Here is a 24,573-nt window from a genome sequence, read left to right on the forward strand (position 1 = left end):
AGCACACCCCACCTCACGTAGCACACTTAGTCTGTGGATTAAAATTACTGGAAGAGTTAGAGTCAAGCTTACAGGGAAAGTCCATGTTAGCTGTTGAGTGCAAAGTCAAGAATAGAGGAGTTGGCTCTCCCTCTCTCCTCTGGCATTGGCCGCAGGGATCTGAGAGGGCCAAAGCCCCAACCCCTCTGTGCTCCCCGTCCCACGCAGTGGTTTTTATGGACAACATGGACGTTGGTGCTCAGCATCTTGCAGGGATGGATACCCTGCAGAGGCAGAGTTAAGCTGACAAGTAGCTGCAGAACGCAGCCCCCAGCCAGCCCTGGGGTGAGTGTTTGGTATAAAAATACTTTTCTGATGCCTTTTCTGAAGCGCTTTGATTGTAGTAAGTTAGCAACAAAACCCAGTCCATTTTAATGGGGGACAAGATACTTTCTGAATGTGTAACTCGGGCTCATTGTTTTTAAATACCTGTTTCAAGGAATTGAGGACATTGATTCTGCAATTAATAGCAGCTCTGAAAAAAGCACTGCCTTTCTTACACTCCTTGCTTTCCAAGTGCTTACTGTGGTTTTTTTGTATTTTGATAGTAAATTAGAAAGTGGAGAACAGAATATATTAAGAATTCTCCAATTTTCGAAGTGTGAGTTCCTTAAAGAGTTCCAATACTAGAAAGCTTTAAAAAATGCTCTGTGTTCTCATGATTAATATATGTATTATGGAGAAAATATGGTTGGAAGAAAAATAGCAGCTATTATTAATCCTCCTGGAGAGCATATATATATCTGGTAACACCATACATTAATTATTTGAATTGTGGCTGACATTTAATAATCCTCCTTATGCCTTGAAGGCATAATGAAAAGATTTGATGACGAAATAAAAGCATAGTTTTAATAAGATAGTGAATAGTTCCCTGATAATCTTGCTGAATCTCTCTCTCTTTTTTTTTTATTTTTTTTTATTTAATCGAGATACTAACCACATGTTGAGCATTTGCTGTCACCTTCCTAGATGGGTACCACATCAATCTCCTTGAACTGCCTCCCTCCCTCCTTCAAGGTCCTGATATTTCCATCTCAACATAGAGCACTTGCAGTTCCAAATTTCATGCTTTCATGGTATGGGACTCAGAAACTGTGGTGGCCCTGGATCCACAGTTAAAACTGTTCTTCACATCCAGAAGGCAGCTGGACCGAAAGGCACAGAAGCTGTGGCACAGAAGCCAAGCAGAAGACAGACGGTGATAGTAGTAACCCCAGCATCAAACAGTTGGGTTTGTTTAAGGCTTGTAAGATGGAGCTTGCTAAAGTGCACCTGGCACTCAGTGCTGCTGCACTTGGGTCTTTTTTTCTGTAACTTTCCCTCGTGTTACCCATGCCAAGTCCTTTATCAGAAGTACCATCCCCAGACAAGGTGCCACTATTTATTTTGGTCCGATTACAGAAATGTATTTGGCTCCAGTGTCTGATAAGCTCCTTCAGGGCTCTTGAAGCAGCTCTTCTTTAGCTTCACTGTCAGTTGTCCTTTCCTCCTCCTCCCTCTGGTGTCCAGTGAAGAAAATGCTCAGATGCTGTCAGGCATCCTGCCGTTAGCCTAACATTTGCATTCAGTCAGGCTTTGCATGAAGCATCCCTGTAACACTAAGGCTGGTGTTCAGAGCTGTCGAAAGGATTTGTCAGAAGTGATTACTAATCAGGCAGGAAAATATCAGAAAGAAATGTGTAATATATGGGAGAAGCTCTGCCTGCTCTGAGCTGCTGGTGCACTCCCAACAGCGAGGTTTAATTGTTAAAATGCAAACCCCCAGTCACTGAGAGCAGCCTGGAAAATATTTACTGTGAAGTGGAGTCAGCTTATGGTGGTGGGTGAGTCCTGCAGTTGTCTTTGAGTGAGGAGCAGAAGGATGATTTCAGGAAGGGGGAAAATGAAATGCCCTCTCTGCGTGCTCAGCTGCTCATGTGTCATCTGACAATTGTTTGCAGGACTTGTACAAGATTGGGGCAGGGAGATAAATACATTGAGAGAGGGACAATGTCAGGTCTTGGAGATTTTGCTTTCAAAAGGCCCCATAGACAACTTGCCTTATCTATGTTCTGCTTTAATTTTTTTGTTTCCCCATTCCTCATCCCCTCTCTAGGGCTTAATTGTACTATTGCTGTTGTTTTCATATTTCACCTATACATTACACTGGATAAAACTCGCTGAGTGTGTCTCATGGTTTGGACTTCAACACTCACAGGGTTCAGGAAGGATGAACTCCGAGCAGAGGCGCGGTGCAGAGTTGCTCATTGAGCTTTATGGGAGACTAGATCAGAAAAGCTGCTTCTGCTTAGCAAAATGAAGGGACAGAGAGGACAAAATTATTGTTTCTAACTATTAGGTAGGAGAGACAAGAGATACTTAAACCAAAAAGAGATCTTGGCTGAGGAACAACTGAGTGTTGTTTGGCCATGAGTAATTCACGCTGTAAATAAGAATCATAGAATCATAGAATGGTTTGGGTTAGAAGGGACCCTAAAGCTCATCCAGTTCCATCCCCCCTGCCATCAACAGGGACACCTTCCACCTAGACAAGGTTACTCAAAGCCTCATCCAACCTGGCCTTGAACACTTCCAGGGAGAAGCAGCCACAGGTTCTCTGGGCAAACTGGGTCAGTGTCTGACCACCCTCACAGGGAAGAATTTCTTCCTGATATCTAATCTAAACCTCCCCTCTTCCAGTTTAAAGCCATTAACCCTTGTTCTGTCACTCCCTGCCCTTGTAAAAAGTCCCTCCCCAGCTTTCTTACAGACCCCCTTCAGGTGCTGGGAGGCCACTAGAAGGTGTCCCTGGAGCCTTCTCTTCTCCAGGCTGAACAGCCCCAACTTTCTCAGCCTGTCCTCCCAGCAGAGCTGCTCCAGCCCTCGCATCATCCTGGTGGCCTCCTCTGGACTCGTTCTAACAGGTCCATGTAAGAAGAAAGAAAGAAAGTGCCAACCTGTTAGAGCCTGTAAGTCAAGCTGGAGGAGGCATAAAGCCTTTGCTGCCTGAAGGTGAAGCTCAGCACGTTTGCAGGGGATATGTCATGGTGCCTGCGACAGCAGAGGACATGCTTGATAACCCAGCAGGACCATTTAAGGGCTGGGTACCTGAAAGTAAACCAGTGCTACTGGTTACAAAATGCAGAGTTAAGCATGTGTTTTTGTGCCTGCACTGCGCAATGTGATTACACTTTTCAATTATTTTAATGAATTATTGTTAATAAGGCCACAAAAGACACACCTTTATTTTGGGTAGCTGAAAAGGTTCTTTTAACCTTGTACATACCAAGTACATAAAGTATTTTTCTCACAAAAAAAAAAAAAAAGAGAAGGTAATAATATTTGCCACTTGAAATCCATTTGTCATTGAAGTCTTATCTATGCACAGTAATCAACTGAAATAAGCAATTTTCAAATACCTCTCCATTCTTCACAGATTCAATTCATAATAAAAGCAACATTTTGTCAGAATAATTTCCTTGCTTCCCAACTGACTTTTTTTCCAGGGAGCCGTGTCTATGCTGGGAGAGGTGGGAGGCTGTTTCAAGGCAAGTTATTCTGCAAAACTACTGTGCTGTATTTTTGAGGGTCACTAAGATCCATCATTTTTTTTTCAGTGAGAACGTTTGTGTGTCTTATTGGTGTATTTTGAGAATTACCTCAGATTAAAGAGGAATTTTTTTTCATTTTTTTCCCTTTTTCTCTTGGGTCATCCAAAAATATTGTGATTGGTTTGTGTTCAGACAAAAGAATTAAGATGAACAGTTTTCATACAGGTTTGAATGGACAGTTTCCTTTTTAAAGCTTTGATAGTTAGTGCTCACCAGCATCTTTATTCCCTGGAAGGTCAAAAATAACATAAACCTTGAGCCTGATCTATGTAATCCCCTCAAAGATGTGTTCCCACTTTGCTCCAGATCAAAGCAGAAACATGCAGGTGAAATGTTACTCACACGTCATGTGCAAATCAGGGGAGTTTCTAATAGCTTTCCCTAGTGCCAGATTCACATTAAACTGGGGAATGAAAATCAGTCTCTTGAGAAATATATTATATATATGCTGAAGTTTCAGAACTAAGTGTATTTTGGGAGAAGAAGAACCTATGTGACATCTGCTTGTCTAAAGGCCCATCAGTGGGCACCTGAGTGCTTACCTCTGTGTGAAAGCAAAGTCCACAGTACATTCCCTGTTCATGTTTCAATTGAATGGAAAGTGTTTGTGGGGAGAGATGAGGCAGGTGGAAGTGGGAAGAGTCCTGATCATTTGGTCCTTGACTCAGTGGTCTTAAGAAGATACTTGTGGATACCTGGAATTACAATAGAGATTTGCAGCAATGGAAGAAAATTCTAAAGCAATAAATCTGTTAAGTCTCCTTAGTGATGGACCCTCCCTTGCTGTTCCAGTGATGCTTATGGTATGTGAGGGTAAGTAACCCCAAGAGAGGAGTTAGCTCCTTCTTCTTGTGCTGAAAATGCATGTAGAATCAACTGCTCTGGACTTGAAGGCTCTTTCTGTAACCTAAAATGGAAGGAATTTTTTTTTTAACTCTGTTTATCTTCTGTCCATGCCATTGAAACATTGCATAGTAATATAAAGCTATGTATCTTTTTCTTCACACTGCTTGCTGCAGCTTCACGCTCCCCCCAGCCAGTGTAGAGATAGTTACAAGATCCTTTAGACACAGTAGGAAAACTTTACAAACAATATATCATAACAACTTATAATTGCAAGCACATTTTAACAGTATGATTGCAATCAGATTGCTCTTTGAGATTTGAAGCGTCAAAATACAATGCTCAGGCATAAATGAGTAGTGGCACTGAGCATTAAATATCTGAACTGAGTGAAATCCATCACCACTGCTGGTTTCAGAGGACACCTCCTCACTACCCATCCTTTCTGCCCCATCACGAACACCTATCAGTCTGAATCTTAGAAGCAAAAATATTGTCTTTGTACTTGTTTATCGAGATCCTCTCCCCACATGGAAATGAAACTTCCCCTTCCTGTCCTTACCAGAAGTGTTGGAAATGGATCATTTAGTGGTAAGAGCCCAACAACGACAAAAAAAAAAATGAGCAGTATCTCAGTGTTGTAATTAGAGCTCCTTTTCAGTTGCTATCCCTAATGATGTAAAACCATGGTAATTAGAGTTGCAATCAGCTATTCAGTGCAGACTTGAACTCTTTTGAACAAGCCACTCACTTCTGTTTGCCCTTTAGGCTTGCAGTGAAGAGCGAGTTGAAAGTCATGCCACTTAAGCATCTAGCTGCCAGAAAATTTCAAACTGTCTTAGCTGCTGAATTAGAGAAAAAGTGAGTCCAAAAAGCATTGAGGACAAAAATCACAACCTGGGAATCGTCTGACCGTTGCCACAGAGCGTGTTTGCCTGTGCCAAAGCCTCTGGAAAGGGAAGAAAAATTCACCATTTCCAGCAGTGTTTTCAGTTCCTAGGACAGAGGGAGCAGAGCGTTATACTGAGGTCTTTGTCCCGTGTTTGGATGCGTAGGACCCCCCTGAACCCCATCTCACTGAGTGCAGAGCTGCTGGTACCGGTCATCGTGTGTGCCACCTGTATGGGTGGTTTTCTTTCTCTGTTCCCCAGCCCACCACATTGGGGCAGCTCCTTCCCTCACCCAGAGCAGGAGCAGATCTAATTCCTCTCTGCCATCTGGTGTACTCAACTGACCTCTACATTTTTTGAAAATCCCATTTTAAGTCACCTCTATTTTTCTGTACCTTACCTTCTGTCAACCACCAACAGCTACCAAAGCTCCCATTACCTTCTACTCAGGTATCTCCCACCAAACCTGTTGAATCTCTCAGCAGTTTGTCACTCACTATAGGTTATTTTGACCTGTACAGTGAAAAATACCTGACACTGTACAAATTAGTACAAATAATACCATCCAGAAATAACAGGCGAGGGGAATATTTTTGGTAGCTCATAGGCACCCCTCACCAGTTAGAAAATTATATTTAAAAAATCAGGATCAGAGTATGCTTAAAGAAATATGTGTTCACGTGTAATGCAAAGATTTATTTTTTGAGTTCATTATTTTGTATTCCAGCATTATTACTTTGTAAATCCAGTTATGAATTTCCTGATTGAGAATCTCATTTGGCATTTAAAAAAATCTGTCTTCAATTGTTTCCTCTTACTTATTTTTGTTACTATTTCTTTTAAAGAGATTTGCCTGGGAAGAAAGGAATCAGATTAGTAAAGTTTGTAAGTTGGTCTACAAGCTGCATTAGAAATGAATGTTTTTAAAATGATTTGCAGTGTTACTTTTCCATTTTCTGAAAACAGATAATCCTAGTGAAAATACATTGCTAAAACTTATGACTTATGTGCAGGAGAGGAGCAGACCTGGGGGAACCTTTAGTTGGGGGTAGCTGCATCTTTTTTTCCTAAACTACCAAGTCACTCTTTATTATTCTCTTCTCTCTGTAGTGTGGAATTATATTCTAACAAGGCCAAAAAAAAGCTGGTGACACTTTAAAGCAAGCTTGATGTCACATTTACTGTTCTCTTACAACCTTATTCTGATTAGGGACTAGTATATCAAGGAGCAGATACAAAAATCCATTGAACTCAGGAAAAGATGAAATAAAGGAAATGTTACACATTTTGTTATTTTTAATAAGAAGTTTGAAGTTCATACCCTTTATTAGAATTGCTTATTTGCATGTATTTCAATCCACTGTGCAAGTTAATTTTCCTCTAAACAGCTCCAGAGTCTTAGATACACCTTTTTGGGGCAACATTGTGTATTGTTATGCAGCACCACATGCTGATCACTGGTAACTGGTTTTGTAAAGCAAGCTAGCAGGAACTTGTTTTCTCTTTGTGATAAAAATAAGCCAAATTTAATGTTTTAAATCAGGTTGTCTTATAAATAATGTAATATTTTGGGATTACGCAGTGTTTTTCTCCTTCAAAGTGCTTTACAGGTGTTAATCTTAGTGACATTAGCTGTTTGGTTTTGATGATCTGAATTTGCAAGGTTTGGGATAAGTCTGCTTACTGAAAGAGGAAATTTTGGTGCTGCTGAAGTTCATGGCAAAGGCTCTCATTAGACTCCAGGAGGCAGCAAGGTTTCACCAAGGTTTTGGATGCCTACAAATGCCTGCAGCCACAAAGGGTAATTGTCAGTAGCTTGTTCAGACACCAAATAGTTTGATGTGCGTTACTAATGTTCATAGAAATGGTGCATTTGCAGGAACTAATTAATTAGCATTACCAGGTCGTACTGGAGTTTCTCAATGCAAGGCATCCAGTTGAAATAGTAATGGACAAATTTAAATATCAACTTCAAAAAGCCCAAGCGCTTGAAAAAAATCCTACTTTAAGCTCCCCAAATTGCTGATATAAAAATACCACATTAGAGTTCTTTCTGTCTTTTTATTTCAAGCCTCTAGTATTCATATTCAATTGCCTTTTCTAAACCCTGGGAGGCTAAGAAACTCCAAAAAAAGCACATTGTCATATACCTGATTCCAAAACCAACAGCTTTATAATGTTACAATTCTGATAATAAAGGAGAATCAACATCACTGGTATGTGGATATTTTAATTGCCTGCAAAATTTCCAGCTCTTGCTGGTGTGATGCGTGCGAAGTGCAGACGCTAATCTCTTCATCATTTGAGGCACAACTGTTTCCCCTCAGCTGCCCTTCATTAACTCCATTTGCACTGATTCTCTGCTAGAAATGTGTAAGCAAATGAAGAGATGCCTGTGAAATCTGCTTTTTGGGTCAGCATTAGTTTTACATCAATTGCCCTGCATTTCTGTGGCAGCGTGGCGTATCTATGCTATAGCTTGATCCCCCAGATATATGTGTCATGTGAGCTCCAGAGTCGCTTGGAAGGGTAAAACAGGATAGAACAGTTGCTGATTCATTGCTTGGCATTTTGTTAGACATTTTGCATTAATTTCAAAGGCTGAGATAATTTCCTAAATTTTTGAGATATTTCATGAAGCGTGCTTTAAGGCCAGGAGGAAACCTGTACTTTAATTATTAAGGAGGTGAACAATTAACGTATTTGGAACAACAAAATCATTTCAGTTTTGCATCATCTTGCATGCTGACAGCACAATAGTGGTGGTGTGCACGTTATGCGCACGGCTGCCTTTCTGTGGCAGGCAGTCAAGATCTGTTTTAAAATCAGTAAGAAAACCAAAGCATTTGCTGAATACTGGAAGAAAAAAAATGTCTGAAATCTTCCCATCAGGATGTTTTATTGCATGAACCACCTTATCTTGCAGAAGGCAGTATTAGATGAGAACAAAACAAGAAGTTGCTTAGTAAATGAAAGATGTGAGCTCTGAAATTCTTCCTAAAGGCTTTTCTTTCCCCCTAGCTTGAGGTTTTGAAAGTTGGCTTTTTTCCCCCCCCTTTATGTTTTGATTTGGTTTGATTAAATGCTGAAGTGGTATAAGTGGAGCGACTCAAACCCACACAATGTTGTTTTATATCAAATGTGAGGTGATGTAACACAAGGTGGCACAGCAGAACCTAATACTATGCATTAGATAAGGCAGATTTAGCTAGAGATGTGCCTCCCACATCTTCATCAGGATTTGCACAGCAGGAAATGAAGCAGACTTGGAGCCATGCAGCCAGGAGGGTTTTATTCCACCTTCTTTTCCCTCCTACCCTTACATCCCACCTGTGTGGCATTTTGGAGTGCATGTACTTCTAAATAACGAGTTTTTATCAGCCACATTGCAGGTAGGTGCGGTGGCTGCTGCCCTGATTTGGCTTTATAATAACCAGTCATAACAGAGTTAATGAGGTATCAGGAATCCAAGAAAGGTCTTTGTTTAGTGCTGTAAATAAATAGTCTTGGAGAGTCATTAAAAGCAACAGCAGGTGGGCAAAACTGAGGAAGAAGGATGACTTTGTAATGGACTAGTCAGTGGGTTTGTTCTGAGATAGATTGTTTTTAAATATGTATCCTCATGCCTCTAAGTGTCTCTATTCCAAATTTAATTTTTTTTCTCCATTCTGCATTGGGATTTTGTGTTTATTCAATTTCATGTTTATTTTTTCTAGGTCAGGTGGACTTATTTGTGTGTTGGTGATAGTAATCAGGACTGCACTGGCTTTAAGACCCTGTTAAAGCAGTCAGTGTCTTTTGTGCCAGAAGACCTGCAATGTACCATGAGTTGGACTTGAGAAATTGTCAGGGCTTGTAGAGCAACCAGATTTGGTAGAGGAGGCTGAGCTTCAGGGAGATGACACAGCTGGCTGGGGATGCTGGGGTAGGTCAGGGCCCTGTGGCTGGGGGCACATGAAGGTAACTTTGGTAGGGATGTGACAGATAAATATCAATGCCAAGAAGTTTTGACTCCATCCTTTTCCTTAGGGGTTAGTATCTGAGATGTACAGTTACGTGCTTGGAAATACATTGAGTTACTGATATATTTCTATAGAAAGCTGTATTTAAAATAAAATAAGGTCATGTTTTGTAAAAACATCTGAAAATCCATTGTCCTCTAGTGAAGATTTTCTGCATTAGTGTGCCATGTGTGCTTGGGCATCCCCCAGGGCTGAATCTGGCTAAGCATTCTATAAATATTAACTTATTATTAAGGAATGTTATTTATTAATAGCAACATCAAACTAATGCCAAGAGGGCCCTATTTGTAGGCATCCCCTCTGTGCAGGCTGCTCTCCAAATATGAAATAGGAGAACCTGCCATAAGCCACACAGGTTTGAGCATGTGGATTTACACTGTGTAAAAGTGCTGTGATAAGTCTGAAGACAAACACTTTCACTGAGCAGGATAAATACAGATGTGACAATAGCAAAATACAGTTTCTCCTCCACCATCATCTTCTGTGCTGAGCTTGGAGTGACGCTGAGATTGGCCTTGAGGTGCTGCTGCCCTTCGGTACTCACATGGCCATGCCATGGGACAGCCAGCTGAGGAGAGGGGGTTTGGGACTGGACATCTTCAAAATTGCAGCATACCCCAAAAATTGAGATGTGCTCTAGGAGTAAAGCTTGCAAGTCATGTATTTTGTGACCTTATGGAAAAAGTTAGGTACCATGTGTATCCACATGTGTATGCTTATGTATATGAAAGAATATATATAATACATGCACACCTATCTACGTAAAAAGAACACGGAAGTTTCTAATGACTTCAGTTCTAGTGTTTACCTTCTCAAATTTGTGAGGTTTCAGAAATGTAATGTCTATGTACGTATTTGTTTAAATAATAACAGAGATCTTCATCTAAGCATGTGACTCCAACAGCTCAAGCTTTAGAAAATACTCTTCATTTATTGACCTTCAAAATAAAAATATAAGAACAGCTGACATGCATTCAGCCATAGGCTAGGTGGGTAATTGTCACACTAATGCTCAATCTCTTTATTATCTTACTGTCTTGGTATTACCATATGTATGTTACTTACACAGTTAAATTTATATTTTTGTAGTAATTAAATAGCATTTTATTAACCTATATCTTCTTTATCACTTCTAAAATCAATTCTAGTTTAAGATGCTGAAAATATGACTGAGAATTTAGTTACAAGGAATTCTTTAGCATCCTGACCAAGAGTGAGTAATTGAGGCTAATACAATTTAATATCTTTAGAGCATCTAGAGCTGAAATTCTTGTTAATGGCAATAATATACTGTGCCTCGTTATGTTTTTTGCCAGTGGGTTAATGACTCCCGAGATGGTCTCTTGACAGCATTGCTTTCTTAGCATTAGCATCGAACATAAACATTAGAAATGTGGCATTTTTCATTTTATTTGGTAGTTACCAAACTTGATTTATGGCAGGACTGTATTCCTGCAGTGTAAATTACTCTCTCGCTTAAAGCTTGTATTGCATAACTAATTTTTTTGCTGGTACAGTGACACTCTTGTTATATAAATCATGATGACGAGCAGAAAAGTTGGGCAGGGAAAAGGTAGGGGTTTTTTTGATGACATCCTTATACCTGTGTGCAGGCTTAACTCTCCTGAAGCAAATTATTCTGTTATGTTTTCTTATTCCTTCTCCAGTCTGAAAAAGATCAAATTCCATCTATTTTCTTTTAAATAGTATTTGTCCTTTATTAGAAAATCTTTGGCAATGGATTATATAGAACCATGAGGATTGCTTTGTCACCACCAACCTCCCCTGTCCCCTGGCAGCACTAATAGCCATTAGCGTTAATTATTTAGAGTTCCTTGTTTTGTATACAGAAAGCAGTGATCAGTGTGCAATACCAGGTGTATGGCTGCGTACCCCCTGACTCCAGTACTTTACCTCTCATCTTGTTTTCTTTCATACAGTCTTTGGTTTTTATTCAGCATGGTGTAAGCAGCACTATTTAGAAAGCTTGCTATTTTTTTTTTTTGTTCAGGCAGGAACATTTTCTCTGTAAATGTTAACCTTGTGACACAGTCTGAAATGGTTCTTTTATTGTGTTTTTATTCATCTCCTGCTAATTTTCAGCTGTTGTGCATTCTGGGCTGCATACCATGGAATGGAAAAACCAAATGGGTGACCTTTTCACCTAGGCTCACCTATGGCTTTTTTTGCTGTTGGATGTGGATGGTCCACAGGGTTAAACAGTCATGAGAAGTGAAGATCTAGACACAGTTGTTCTTTCCTTTCATGTGCAAAAACACCCCAAAACTGAAAAATATTGAGCAGTAGCCACAGAGTTTGTAAGCAATAAATAAGATGATATCATCTGGCTTCTAGACTGTCTCTTATCACTTTCAAGTGCCTTTGTCCTATGGGTGGATTGTGCAAACTGGTACGGAATCATTCCAACTTTGGTTGAAATCCCATTGAAATATGTACTTTTTTGTGTGTGGTGGAGGGAGAAGCGTTCACACTATCTGGCCTTCATAACCAAGCTGTTTGGATGACTTGACTGGATGACTCCTGTGGTACCTAGAGATTGGTCTTCCTTAGGATTCAACTTTTGATTGTTTTGATCCACTGTCTCTAAAATGCGGGGCTGTGGAACAGGGCATGGTGTGTCTGGTGTCATCTTGGTAATTTTGGAGTATTTGTGGCCTTCTGAGCTCTCACCAGAATCAGGCCTGGGCTATGGTATGGATTTGTTGTCACACATTGCATACTGTACATGCTCAGTAAAACAGGATTTTTCCTATGTTGTGGTCTTCCTGTCTTACTTTGATTGCATAAAGACAAAAGGTTTTATCAAAATTTTCCTGTAAAAATTGAGGACCACTGCATGTTAGAAACAGCAACACTTGGGTGACTTCATAGTTTTGTCCATGGTTCTTCCATGAACCCATCGTAAGTAGGGTTAGGGTAGTTAGAGCTTCCCAGCCCCAAAAACTTTACCACACAAGATGGCAAAATTGACACAAGCCAAATAACATGAAATAAACTGGATTGTGGCCTTACTTCATGGACCACATCACTTCACAACATAATACAGTGTCACGCGACAGAAATACTGCTCCTGATGGGTGATGGCACTGAGAGTGCTGAAGTCATGGTACAAAACTTGCTTAATGATTTGCATTTTTTCCTCTATGTTACAAAATGTAGTTGAGCAGATGGATGCAGCCAGCTGTACATAGAGCTTTAGGGACTACTGGGGAGAAAAGAGAAAGGTTTTTGTTAAGATAAATGTAATAATCTCTGTGATAATTAGTTTAATTTAGATCCCTGCATCTGACTCATTTTTGACTAACCTTGTATGAAGCCTTTCTTGCCTTGCTGACGAGGCTGTGAATTTAGTTTGATTACAATCACTTTTTTTTTTGTGCGTGTGGATTGCTCACTGATCACTGATATTTTTCATTAAGCAGTTGTTTTATTACATTGTTATTTAGAGGGGAGTAATTTGTGTTTTCTAATTAATTTAATTCCAGGCAGATTTAGTAAGTAGCTACAATGAGCCCATTCAAGGGGTTTTAGGTCATATTGACATTGTTTACCAGATGTGCCCATTTTTTTAAGAACTCTGTTAACTCTGTGATGACAAGAGCCCCATTTGGTTGTGTGACTCTTCTACTGTCCTTCATCTGCACCTCCAAACCCCACCCCAAAATTAGAAGATGCATTTGAAGTGCTAGTGAGATATATCTGTAGGCATTAAATCACAGAGGAATTACACGGCAAACTGTAAGTATCAGCTGTTACTGTTCCATTATCAGATTTGAGGGCAGAGCAGCACAGGAGCCTTTTGGCTTCTCTTAGCCAGGGATGTGAATGGCATTACTCTGACCGCTAGAAAATGGGACAGAATCACAGAATTGCCTCAATTGGAAAAGGCCTTTTAAGATCATCCAGTCCAATCATTAACCCAACACTGACAAGTCCCCAACTAACCCATGTCCCTCAGCACTATGTCTACACGACTCTTCAATCCCTCCAGGGATGGGGACTCCACCACTGCCCTGGGCAACCCCTTCCAATGCCTCAGAACCCTTTTGGGAAAGATATTCTTCCTCACATCCAATGTAAACATCCCCTGGTGCAATTTGAGGCCATTTCCTCTTGTCCTGTCACTTGTTCCTTGGTTGAACAGGCCCAAGACAACACCAAAGAGATGCAAATTGGCTGTTAAGTCCATGCTTGGTCCATTTACCTCTGAAAAACTTTCAGTGAGGCTTCAGGAGAGAACGGGGCAGCTGGGAGGATGAGCATACCAAGCAAGGCATGGCATGAGCAGTGGCCTGGGCAGTGATGGCACACAGTTGATATAATCAAAAGGTGAATGTTGCAATTCATAGTTGTCACCAAACCAAACTCAGAGGCATGGGCAATGCCAGAAGCTTTTTGATAAAGCTCGGTGTTTTGTTGCTAGTGCTGCTCCCAGGATTTGGGGGTTATTCAAGTGCTTCATGTTCATCACTGTTAAATACTGTATCCATTCCATCATCTGCACGTGAAAAGTGCATAGTGTACCTATCATTTGCTCATTTGGCCTGCTGCATCAAGAACTAGGGTTTTAAAATGAGACCTTAATTAGGTGAATAAATAACTTTTACAGGAAAATATACAGGCAGGTTATTTCCCTGCCTATAAGCTTGTCCCATGGAAAACTAACAGCATTTGTTAACATGTTCTTATTTTGATAAAAAGTCAATTACTGCTTGTTCTGAAGCAAAGTCTGGCACAGAGCAGTGACACTGTAAGATTCATCAGCTTCTGAAGGACCTGCCAAACAATGGCCTTATATGTGTTTTCCATTATTTTTCAACCTTTATTCCATCTCTTTTGGGTTGGAACAGCCAAAATTAATGACAGGCTTTGAAGGAAAGGTTTGTTCAGTTGTTAATACTTAGTTAGTTTTAACTTTTAATACTTTTAATTGTGATGCAATAAGCTGAATTCTGGTACAATTTGAACCAACAGCCCAGCTGCATCTCAGCTTTATTTTTTTGTGGGAAATATTTAAATTGCTGGAATACCTTTTCTGGCTCATGTTGGTCTGTTAAGGGTGCGTGCGTGCATGGGGATCTGTGCTACCTATTGATTTAATAGGAAAGAGCATCTCTTGGAAAGGGAGAGTAAACGTGTGTGCATGCATGTGGAAGGGAAGAGAGAGAGAGGGAGACTTTATCTGTGTGTTTATCTCTGTGATAAATGACGCCTGTTAAAAATGTGACTTGCCGTGAATGTTATTAGTGCTTTCCTCTTTAAGTGTGTTATACAAACACAGTCACCGTCAGCAGAAATGAAGCTGCAGTTTTGATTGTGTAGTTCAAACAGTTTTGATGTTTCATTGTCCCTCGATCAATCAGTGCCTGGAGGGGTATCAGCTATCGACTGGGAATGCATCAGAGTGACGTGCAGAGCACAGATATTCCTCAAAAGCTGAAAATATTTCGTTTAAAATACTCATTACAGCTTACATCCCAGCCTGTGAACAGGCAGCAAAGTGAGCTCCGTTTATCATTTTTAATTGTGGATCTTCCCTATTCAGAACTAACATCTCCCAAATTACCTTAAAATGAGCTTCTTCCTAGACAGATTTGTAATTCACTTGCATCACTTATTTTATTCTCTCTGTAAAAGTTAGACGAGGGCATGGGTTTTAGCAGAAACAAAATGCATAAAGTAGAAAACATAATGCGGCATAAATGCCACATAAATCACATCCTAAAGACAAAAGCAGATTTCAAACATCTGAATTACTGAGCACTTAATGTGGAGTGTAATCTGTATTTTGGTTTATGTTTGTCTTCTGGAGTGTCACACAGAGCAAAATATGGGGAGTTCCCTCTCTTCCAACAGTGGAGGAAAAGGAAGGTGATTTGCAAAATGCCCAGGAAAGAGCTTTTCCCTTGTTGTAGGTAAATCCCCCAGACGAGTGTCTCCTTTGCTGCTGGGAATTGAGCTATACACGGGAGTAGTTGATAGAAATCCCACTTGAGTTCTCTTGCTTGTCACAGAGCGAGTAAGAGGCTGCTCCAAAATGCAAAATTGTCCTTGAAAAAACCTTTTCTGGTGCCCTCCCAGTTGTTTCTTCCACTGCGGCCAGTGTAAGCCCCCCCTCTCCAAGCTCCCTAGCATCCCCTGCAAGGGTCAGGACATTTGCAGTGCTGTTTTCAAGCCTCAGCTCTCTGAAATTGTAAATAACAGATAAAATCTCTGGCTTCAAAGATTTACACTTAGGATGGGCAGGAAGGAAAATGTGTGTTTTTTCAGTAACGTTCACGTTTCTAGGGATAAAAGCTCTACTTTTCCTTTGCCCAGCCTGTGCCTCCCAGCTAAAGCCGATGCATCTTTTCCTTTCAAAAATTGATTTCTAGAGAAATACTTTTTTAAAAAAATCAACCTGTTCCCCAGCACCGCCGCGATTGGTCCAATAAAATCGCCGAGCCGATCACGTCAAAAGGAAATAACCTCGGCTTAATTGTAAGCTAAGTCTGCCGTAATCCAGGGGAGCATTTGAGATTCTACCCAAGCGCCGGGGTTTGGGCACCCGCTGAGGGCTGTGGGTTTCTCTCCCAGCCTCCGGCTGCGGCAGCACAAGGCAGCATAGCTAATGCAGCCAGAGCTCTCCCCCCCGCTCCCTCTTCCCCGCTCCCGTCTCTCGCTCGCTCTGCCTCTCCCAGAGCTTTGATTCGATATGAACAGACTGGGAACTCCGATGCGAGAGCGAAAGCTGACATAACTCTGCAGATGGCTACGTTCGGATGATACACTTAGGGATTTTTCTTTACGGGAAGGTAACGTTTAGATGCTAATGTTTATTTTTCCCTTGTTGCCATTTTTCAGGACTGCCGGTCCCAAAGAAGAGCCCAAAGTCGGTAAGCACTTTTCAGCTACTATTTTTGTCTGTTTGCCTGCTTTGAAGGAGAAAGGCATGAGTTTGGTTTGTTTTTCTTTGTGGATTTCGATTGTTTTAAGTTGTCTTTCTGTTGCAACCATGATTACCTTGCACAGCTCCTGCTGCATGGGGAGATGAAAGGGGAATGCAGTAGGGAAGGGAGGACTGTTTGCAAATAAAGCCTCAGGTTTACAGATCTTCTTCCTTGACAGATTGAGCTTCTCTGTCATTTAACTTACCAAAAGAAAAAAAAAAAGCTATTGTTTCCTTTTGGAAAGATGGGAGGCTCCACCTTCTTGCCAGATAGCAATTCCTGTCGGATGCTTGTAGGCACCAACCTTTTCCATTAACTTCCTGAGTTTTCTCAAGTAACCTCAGCTGAATTATTAACAGAATGGGAAAGCATGCACCTTGTCGAGAGACAAAAGCATGAACGGAGCATGATTGCCGTTTGCGGGGAATACGGCAGTTAGCTGTCCGAGTGCTTCCTCTGGAGGCATTTCCATACTGAGTAGGATTGTGCTGCAGGTGTGAGATTCCTTATTTTAAATAAAACCAAAAAAACAAGCAACCCCCCTCCCCCCCCCAAAAAAAACCCCCACAAACAATGGAACAGTATTTTCTTGTCCCTTCTGATCCTGTTTCCCTGTAAAGCTGTTACCTGGATGACATGTTAGCTAATAGCGTGGAAGCCGTGATCTAAAGTATCGTTAAAGCTCCATGCATGAGATTGTGGAAGAAATTAATGTGCTATTTGTATGCAACAAAAAGAAATATTTTCTTTTTAATGAAAATTAAATACTTGAAGTCTGAAAGTTTCCAGTTATTTGTTGAGAGGGAGAGGAGAAAAGAGATCTATCTCCCAGTAGCTTTGGGGAAGCAGAGTGAGTGAGGTCTTTGCCGTGTTGTAAGACGGTGTGAAACTTCACCGGCAGTCCCCGATGGGTGCCAAAACCTGAGCAAGAGGTTTATGAAGGGGCTGAGCAGAAGGCTTTTGCTTTTAATACAAGTTCTGTCTTTATCCAAAAAGAAAGCCCTGAAATAATTAATGTGATTCTGATGGCTTAGGGCAGCACTGATTAAAATCACGTGAGCCCAGGCCTCTACTGTTGCCAGCTCGCATTAACGTTGAGAGGCAGAAGTGTGGGGTGTGCTCCCTCGCAGATCACAGGCATGTCAGACCCTGCCTGCTTGCTTCTGTCATACACAGAGATTATTTCAGCCTTTGGTAAAACAGAAGCGAGTGTGTAAAATGCGTACACGTCTGGCACGTTTCCTTTCCCCGCCTGCACTTTTCTCCCCAGTCAGAGCAGGAGTGGCTGCACTCGATCTGGACTCCGACTCCTGTCACTAAACCAGCCCCGATCAATGAGTCTCGGTCTGTTCAAAGCGTGGAGGTTCCCGCTTTGCCACACGCTCATTTGGCAGGAAGTAAAGGGGGATCCTGCTGTGGCAGACACCTCTCTGGTCAGCAGTGATGGACCGTGAAAATCTGAGCATCATCTAAATCCATGTCAGGATAATCCTGCCTCAGTGAACAAAGAGACTGCTTGCAGACAGGTGTAGCCCTGCGACAGCAGATTTGTGCCTACTCTTTGCTTTGAGGAGCTGGTCAGCCTTGGGAAAGCAGTCCCATTCCCTCTCACCTTGCTCTAGGGTCCCTCCAGTAATTCTTGCTACAGCCCTCGACAATGCTGTTGCCTCTAAAGCGCAGGATTCACAAAAAGCAGAGCCTCCTATTCCCCCTGCCTGCACACCGGATCATTTGCATCGGCAATTAGCGGCGATGTTTTACACTGCCGCATTGTGCGACAGCTTTAATGACCAACAGAGCAGAGTGTGTCAGAGCCGGCACAGCTGCTCCTTCATTCCCAGGCATTGGTGACATGCAGGGGTTGAGCACAGAAACCTGGAGCAAAGCACCTTGGGGCACACGGATGCGGAGGAGAAAATGGTCCTCAGGGCTGTCTGGGATGGATTTACACCAACACCAGAGCTCACATGGCCAAGGCGATGGGCAAACGCATAAAAGTACTGGTATTGCTAAACACCTTCCTTCCTCGGTTCATTTGCAGGGCTGGTACTTGGCTGTGGGGCAGGGGGAGCCCGATCTCCTTGGCCATGGAGATGTCCACTTGCTCTTGTCCTGGCCAGGGAGAGGCAGGCCTGCCCTGCTACACGTTCCCGGGCTGGGATGCTGTCTCATCCCCAGGATTTCCCAGGGATGGTTTGCTGCACTCACAGCTGTTGGGTGGATGCAGGCGCTGAGCTGTGTGCCCATGGGTTGGTCCCAGCCCCGCACAACTGGTTATGAGGCTTGGGATGGACATGCTGCCTGTCTCCCCAGCTCCCTTTGCCTGACATGAGGGGACTGTTTTCCATCCTTTCTTGATTAATAAATTAGCTGCAGTTAGAGGACATATGTCCAGGCTGGGAGTAGTTGGCCCAATCTGAACTTGAATTCATTCTTTGTTTCTTCTGCTGCATCAGGGAAGACACGAGCTCAGGTCTCCATCCTCTCCCGCTTCACTCAGCGCAGTGACGAGACCTCTCTTGTTGCCTCGTATCCTTTCCCAAAGCCCAGACATACTCCCCATGTACTGCCAACAGCTGTCTCTTTCTCAAACAAATCCTATTTTTAGCTATCAGCCCCAATCCCCCATTCCCAAAAGGCCAACTCCAGGCTGTTGGATACCTCCCAGCTGGGAGGAGCTGATTTAGCCCCTCGGAGAGGTTTGTTAGTGCTGGGGCTGTGACAGCCTAGGAATATTTTTATGCCTTGAGATCAATTTTCCTGGGCTGTATTTTTCAGCCTCTCTGATGAGCTTTGCTCTTTTTCTCAGTTTTTAATGGGGTTTTTCAACCTTGGTGAAAGAGTGAAATTAGTAAAGAAAAAAGTTTACAGCTGTACATGGGACTGGGCACTTCCAAGTTCTTTCCCCCTTCCCCTCCACCAAGGACGTGCTCACAGCAGCTCTCTGCTGCTTGTTTGTTTTCAGTTTCCCATTGATTCTTTTTTTAGATGAAAATGGATAATATTTTTGTATTGACTATCTGGGGATATACATTTCCAGTGTGCAAGTTCTGTAGTATAGCAATTTCTCCTGCAATTATCCTAGCATAACATGGATGAAAACAAACTTTTTTCTTTCTCTCTTTTTTTTTTTTTCCTTGTTGCTTGCATCAAAATACTCCACAAGGGGGCAAAAATTCCCATTTCCAGCTCAGTTTGCTGTCGCTGCCAGGACCAGCTTCTCCAAAAATGCTCTAAAGCACAGACTCTGCAGCTAGATCATCAGAAGACAGGATCACTGCAGGGGGAAGAAAGTGCTAACCTCTTCCAAAAATCTATTTTTTTTTTCTTTTGGATGTAAATAAATACGTTGTCAGCATAGCTGGATTGTGGGCATAAATTCAATTCCTATGCACAGCCTGTCCTTGATGAGACTTGCCACGTATTTTGGGTGGATAGGCAGCACTTGGGGCTCTGCCAATGTCCTGCTTTTGTTGGGAGGAGAAATTGGTTCCACAGCGTGTGTGTTTGTACAACACATCCCTCTTCACTCAGAGACCATTTTTCCCGCCACACTTTGAAATGCAGTAGAAGGAAACCACAGCAGCTTCTCCTTCTTTCAGTTTTATGCCTGGAGAATCCCATGCCAAAAAGCTTTGGTGTCCGTTCACGCCGCAGAACGTGATCCCTGCCACCATCGCCTCTTCCGCTGCGGGTTTCTCTGACTGACAGACATCCACAACTGCTGCTAATAATTAGTGTCCCATCTCTACCTGCAGCCACCTCTCAGCTGTGTCATGGTCCTCGGTTGTTTCAGCAGTCACTGTACAAAGTAACATCTAATTACTCTTCTATTTAGCATGAATGACAAACTGGTCTCTTCTATGTGGGCATCTGTAGTATTTTCCAGGCACTTGGAGGCTTTTGTAAGTAGTTTTCCTCCTGTCTCCTTTTGAAACACAACAGCTTCCAGCTCCCTGGTTCACATTGCCTTTGCTGTTTTCCTCTCTCTGTAATCAGAGGACGATGCCATGCTCAGTGTGGGCTCACTCAACCTCTCTGAGGGAGAAAGCTGCCTTTCAGGTCAGCAAATGCAGTGCCTGTGGCTGAAAATGGGATTGCACAGTGGGGGAAAGAAATCCTGGAAAGCTGATGTATGCCCAAACCCTGACCGCTGCTGCCCCCTCTTCTACAGCAATTGCCCCCACAGCTGCATGCAGAAATCTGAGCCACACTGAAGTTCCTGTGTGGAACTTCAGCCAGTCGGGAAAGGGCAGATAGAAAAGACTGTCTTCCCAGTAGTACATTTTCTTCATCTTATGTTTTGCAGGATGAGCACTACAAAATTTCAGCAAGGGTGTAGAGAAGCTGGCACAGGCCATGCATCTCAGACCTGAGGCTTGAGTAGGGCAGGAGAAGCTCCAACCTTCCATGTATTTGTTTTGCCATGGCTGTAAGATAGTACCAAGGGAATTGGTTTTTTTTTCCATCACATGTTTTTAAGTGTGCCATCTGCTTAAATGGACTCAAGGTAGTCATCATAGTCTTGATTTCTAGACACTTTCGGTCAAGTCTTTCTGGCAAGCTATTTATACTCATCAGCAGCTCTGGAGAAGACCATAAGTTCTGGAGGATCAGGGGTGCTCTTGCTGACTTAGGTAGTTCAGCGCTCCATGCTCTTGTAGCGATTGTCAGAAGTCAACATGATTTAGCTGATCTGCTTTTCTTTGCACTGAGAAACATGATCAGCATGTCAGGGTGAGGTCTGAACCACCCGCTCTGCAGCGGTCTGTCCCCAAACAGCCCTGTGCTCATATGGCCCTGATTTAGCTGCTTTCCTGCCTGTGTGTGAGCCAGGCAGTCAGATCCAGACCCTGGAAAACCACCTTAAAGCTAAAAATGAGGCAGGAGACAGGGAAGCCATCCTTTTGTTGGCATATCATCAGCTCAGCTTTCTTGGGAAAACTCCACCTTTGTACCAAGGCACCAACATTTTCATCTGGACAGTCCCTGTGGCAGGAGCACCACAGAGAGCAGGGTCATCAGACCCCCGCAAGTCTTGCTGATGATGGTGTGCTGAAGCTGCTACAGCACATGAAAAGAAGTTTGGCCTCAAAGCCGTTTGGCCTCATCTGGTGATATGAAAGCCAATTAATATTGTCTTGAATTAATTTAATTGCCTATATTAGTTCTTTCCACAGTTGTGTTCCCCTTTTCTATTCCCATCTTCAACTCCTAGAGATGTTTCAGGCTTTTTGAAGGAATTAGTGTTTGGAAAAACAACTATCCCTCTGAAGAAGTTTTCCCCTATTTCTTGCAAAAAGTCTGTGTGTTTGTAATTGCAACTCTAGTTTAATTAGAGGAGAGTTTGCTTGAGATATGCTGACACTTCCATTTGCAACTCAAATACAAAACAGAATTCAAAGTTTGCTCAATATTTAGACCTTTCATATCATAAAGTGTGAGCACTTTTTAAAGTTCAAACTTTGATTCTTTTTAAATCAGAAAGTTTTCAGAGACTTCTCAACATTTCCCCAAGGGCTAAATAAAGCTTCACATTTTAGTCCCTGTACTGCCAACTTCTGTAAAGCAGCTATTTCCAGTGAGATTGGCCTGAAGTTTCACAGGATGCTTGTAGTTATTTTAGTAGTTTGGTCAAACAAACAAAACAATCCAGATGGCCGGACTGAGAGTTGTACAGTTTTTCTTTATTTTTAAGTTACAAAGGATGGTTATCCACAGCATAGACGTTTTAAAACCGCTTAATTTAAAAACTGAAGGGCTGCATGTGAATTAGGTTATTTTACCACTTAAAAAGCTAAAAATGTTTGAAATTGGTTCATATATTGGTATTTGAAAATCTGCAGATGAGTAATCACAGCAGGTATGCTTTGTTCAAAATTGCTGTAAAGGACAGAGGCAATTTCACATTCAACTCGATGGAGACATTTAAAAAAAATGCTGGTAGTGGATCAACAACTCGAATGTAAGTCTGCAAGGTCAAACTCATTTGGGTTGTTGGAGCTGGGCTTTTTTCTCAGTGTAAACCTAAAAAAAGTACGTGCAACTAAAAAAAAAAAATCCAAACAAAAACCAGGAGAGATTATTGTTAAGACTCAAAAAGGAGAGCACTTTTATATTTCTCCTCTGTAATAAATTCAGCCTTGCTATGATGGAACATTGGCTGCCTGGAGCTTTACATTCAGAATAAAGGAGGAGGTCCCCAGACCTGTGTGCACTTCAGCTCCACTGTGTTTGCTGCTGGCTTTTCTCCCAACCCCTGCTTGGTTTTCTATGGAGAAGTCCCTGAAAGCAGAGACTCCTGTTGCAATTTTTTGGGGTACTCCATGCCAGCAAAAGGCTTTAATTTTTGTTCTGAGGTTTCTGGATACAAGTGCCTGACCCCTTTTAGCCAGGAAATTTTGGATTTTGTAAAAACAACCTGTAGGATGCTATTTTTCCAGCTACCCTCTGCACCACAGCAGCCCCAGCACGTGCCAGTTCCCTGTGCTGGAGCAGGTGGGAGTTTGGACTCGACCTTGGTGCCAACCCGAGGTCATCTCAAAAGAGCATTAAAAAGCATTTGCTGTTACAGTTTGGGGAGCTCTTGTTGAGGGAGGATTTTGCTGCATATTGAGTAGTACAAATCCTGGCAATGCAAATGTGACTTATGCTTCATTCGAGCACACCGTTGTGCATTTGAGTTAAGAATTACGTACCCTGCTTAGCTAAATATTGAGGAGACAGAGCTCTTGACATACTGCTTTTGAATAAGCCTTGAATTTAGGCGGAGGTATTTTTTCCTGTTTTAATATGCTCAATTAAAACAAGGAAATCAAACTGCAAATAGGCATTTTCACATTTGTCAAGGTCTGCTGTAATCCTGGGGATGCCCTGGGAAGCAGAGACATGAATGTGGTACTCTGTTGTCCACCCACTTGTGATGTGGGGGTTGCAAAAGCTTCAGAGGAAAAGTGAGCTTTCATAGTAAGGGCTGTGCTTGAACCTCTTTCAGAGGGACTGTTTAAGTTTCCATAGTGAAATCTGTTAGTTTTTCCTTTTTCTTACAGGTTCAAGTTATCTGAGCCTAACCTTATCTGAGTAGATTGTTGAGTTCTTCTGCCTTAACATAGGAAAAAATAAGTGTGCTGAAACTAGTAACCTATAATGAGATTTAGATTTGTTTTATGTGTGAGATAGAGAACTGCATTTTTTTTTTTTTAATGATAAATGGCTTTGCTTTGCATATTTCTTTCTGTCAGTCTGCCTATCAAAATCTGTCATCGGGGAATTTAACTCTACCCAACGTTAACTGGTGGCAGCAAACCCATGATTTATATATTTACTTATGTGCATGTAGAAACCCTGATCAAAGAAGAGAGAAAAATTGATGGAAAACACCCACTCAAAGACCAATAACCGTCTGTTCTCTCTCTTTCCACTCGCTTTCTTCCTTACAGCAACCACTTGAAAGGAAAGACAGCCAAAACAGTTCTCAGCATAGCGTCTCCAGCCACCGCAGCGGGCACACCGCTTCCCCCGTTCACAGCACGCAGGTGCTGCCGGATTACGCTGCCGCTGAGGCACCGGCTGCAGATCAACCGGACAGTTCTGGGCAGAAAAAGCCAGATCCATTCAAAATCTGGGCCCAGTCCAGGAGCATGTATGAAAGCCGACGTGAGTATGAAGCAGGTGTGGTTGCTAAGGCTACGGCTCTGGCAGCTGCTCTCTGTATATTTTCTTTGCAAAGAACTGCATCTTTTAGATTGATATTGAAAATCTAAGGCTTCAGTGTGTTAATTTGGTATCTGTCAGCGATGTCTAGTAGATAGAGGTACAGGTTCCTCTCTGATGAGGAATGACTTTAGATCATCTCTAGGAAAGGGCACTTAGACCAAAGCTTAATACGAAAAATCCCTTTAAAATTAAAGACCATATTTTCTGCTATTTTTTTTATTTTGCTGTTAAATTAGGCTGAAGGAGAATTTCCAAGTTTATTACTCAGATCCTAAACTCTTTTTTGAGGTTAAGACTTGTCTGATATGCATGAGGAATTTCAGTAAGGAGGGGAAGTATTTAGTTTGCCGAAATTCATATCAGATGCTTTCCAGTCTCACTCTGGGGAGGAAAAAATCCAGCTGAGACATTTTACTTTGACCAGAGCAAACGCTTTAACAAAAAAGATATCAAATGCATATTGTAAGTGACTTTTATGGCAATTAATAAACTGCCCACTTGGCTAATAGTTCAGCAAAAA

The 24,573-nt window shown here is 42.0% G+C and overlaps 1 protein-coding gene across 1 annotated transcript in view; it reads left to right on the forward strand.

Annotated features, from left to right (window-relative positions):
- Positions 1–24,573, forward strand: part of MAGI1 (membrane associated guanylate kinase, WW and PDZ domain containing 1) — a 172,110-nt gene that overhangs the window by 119,615 nt on the left and 27,922 nt on the right. Inside the window, exons 12-13 of the mRNA XM_010162596.1 lie at positions 16,252–16,283; positions 23,777–23,993. Coding sequence (XP_010160898.1) covers positions 16,252–16,283; positions 23,777–23,993 — 249 coding nt within the window. The remainder of the gene's footprint in view (positions 1–16,251; positions 16,284–23,776; positions 23,994–24,573) is intronic.

Source organism: Antrostomus carolinensis, unplaced genomic scaffold (assembly GCF_000700745.2).
Source record: "Antrostomus carolinensis isolate BGI_N321 unplaced genomic scaffold, ASM70074v2 scaffold6952, whole genome shotgun sequence".
Taxonomy (NCBI): domain Eukaryota; kingdom Metazoa; phylum Chordata; class Aves; order Caprimulgiformes; family Caprimulgidae; genus Antrostomus; species Antrostomus carolinensis.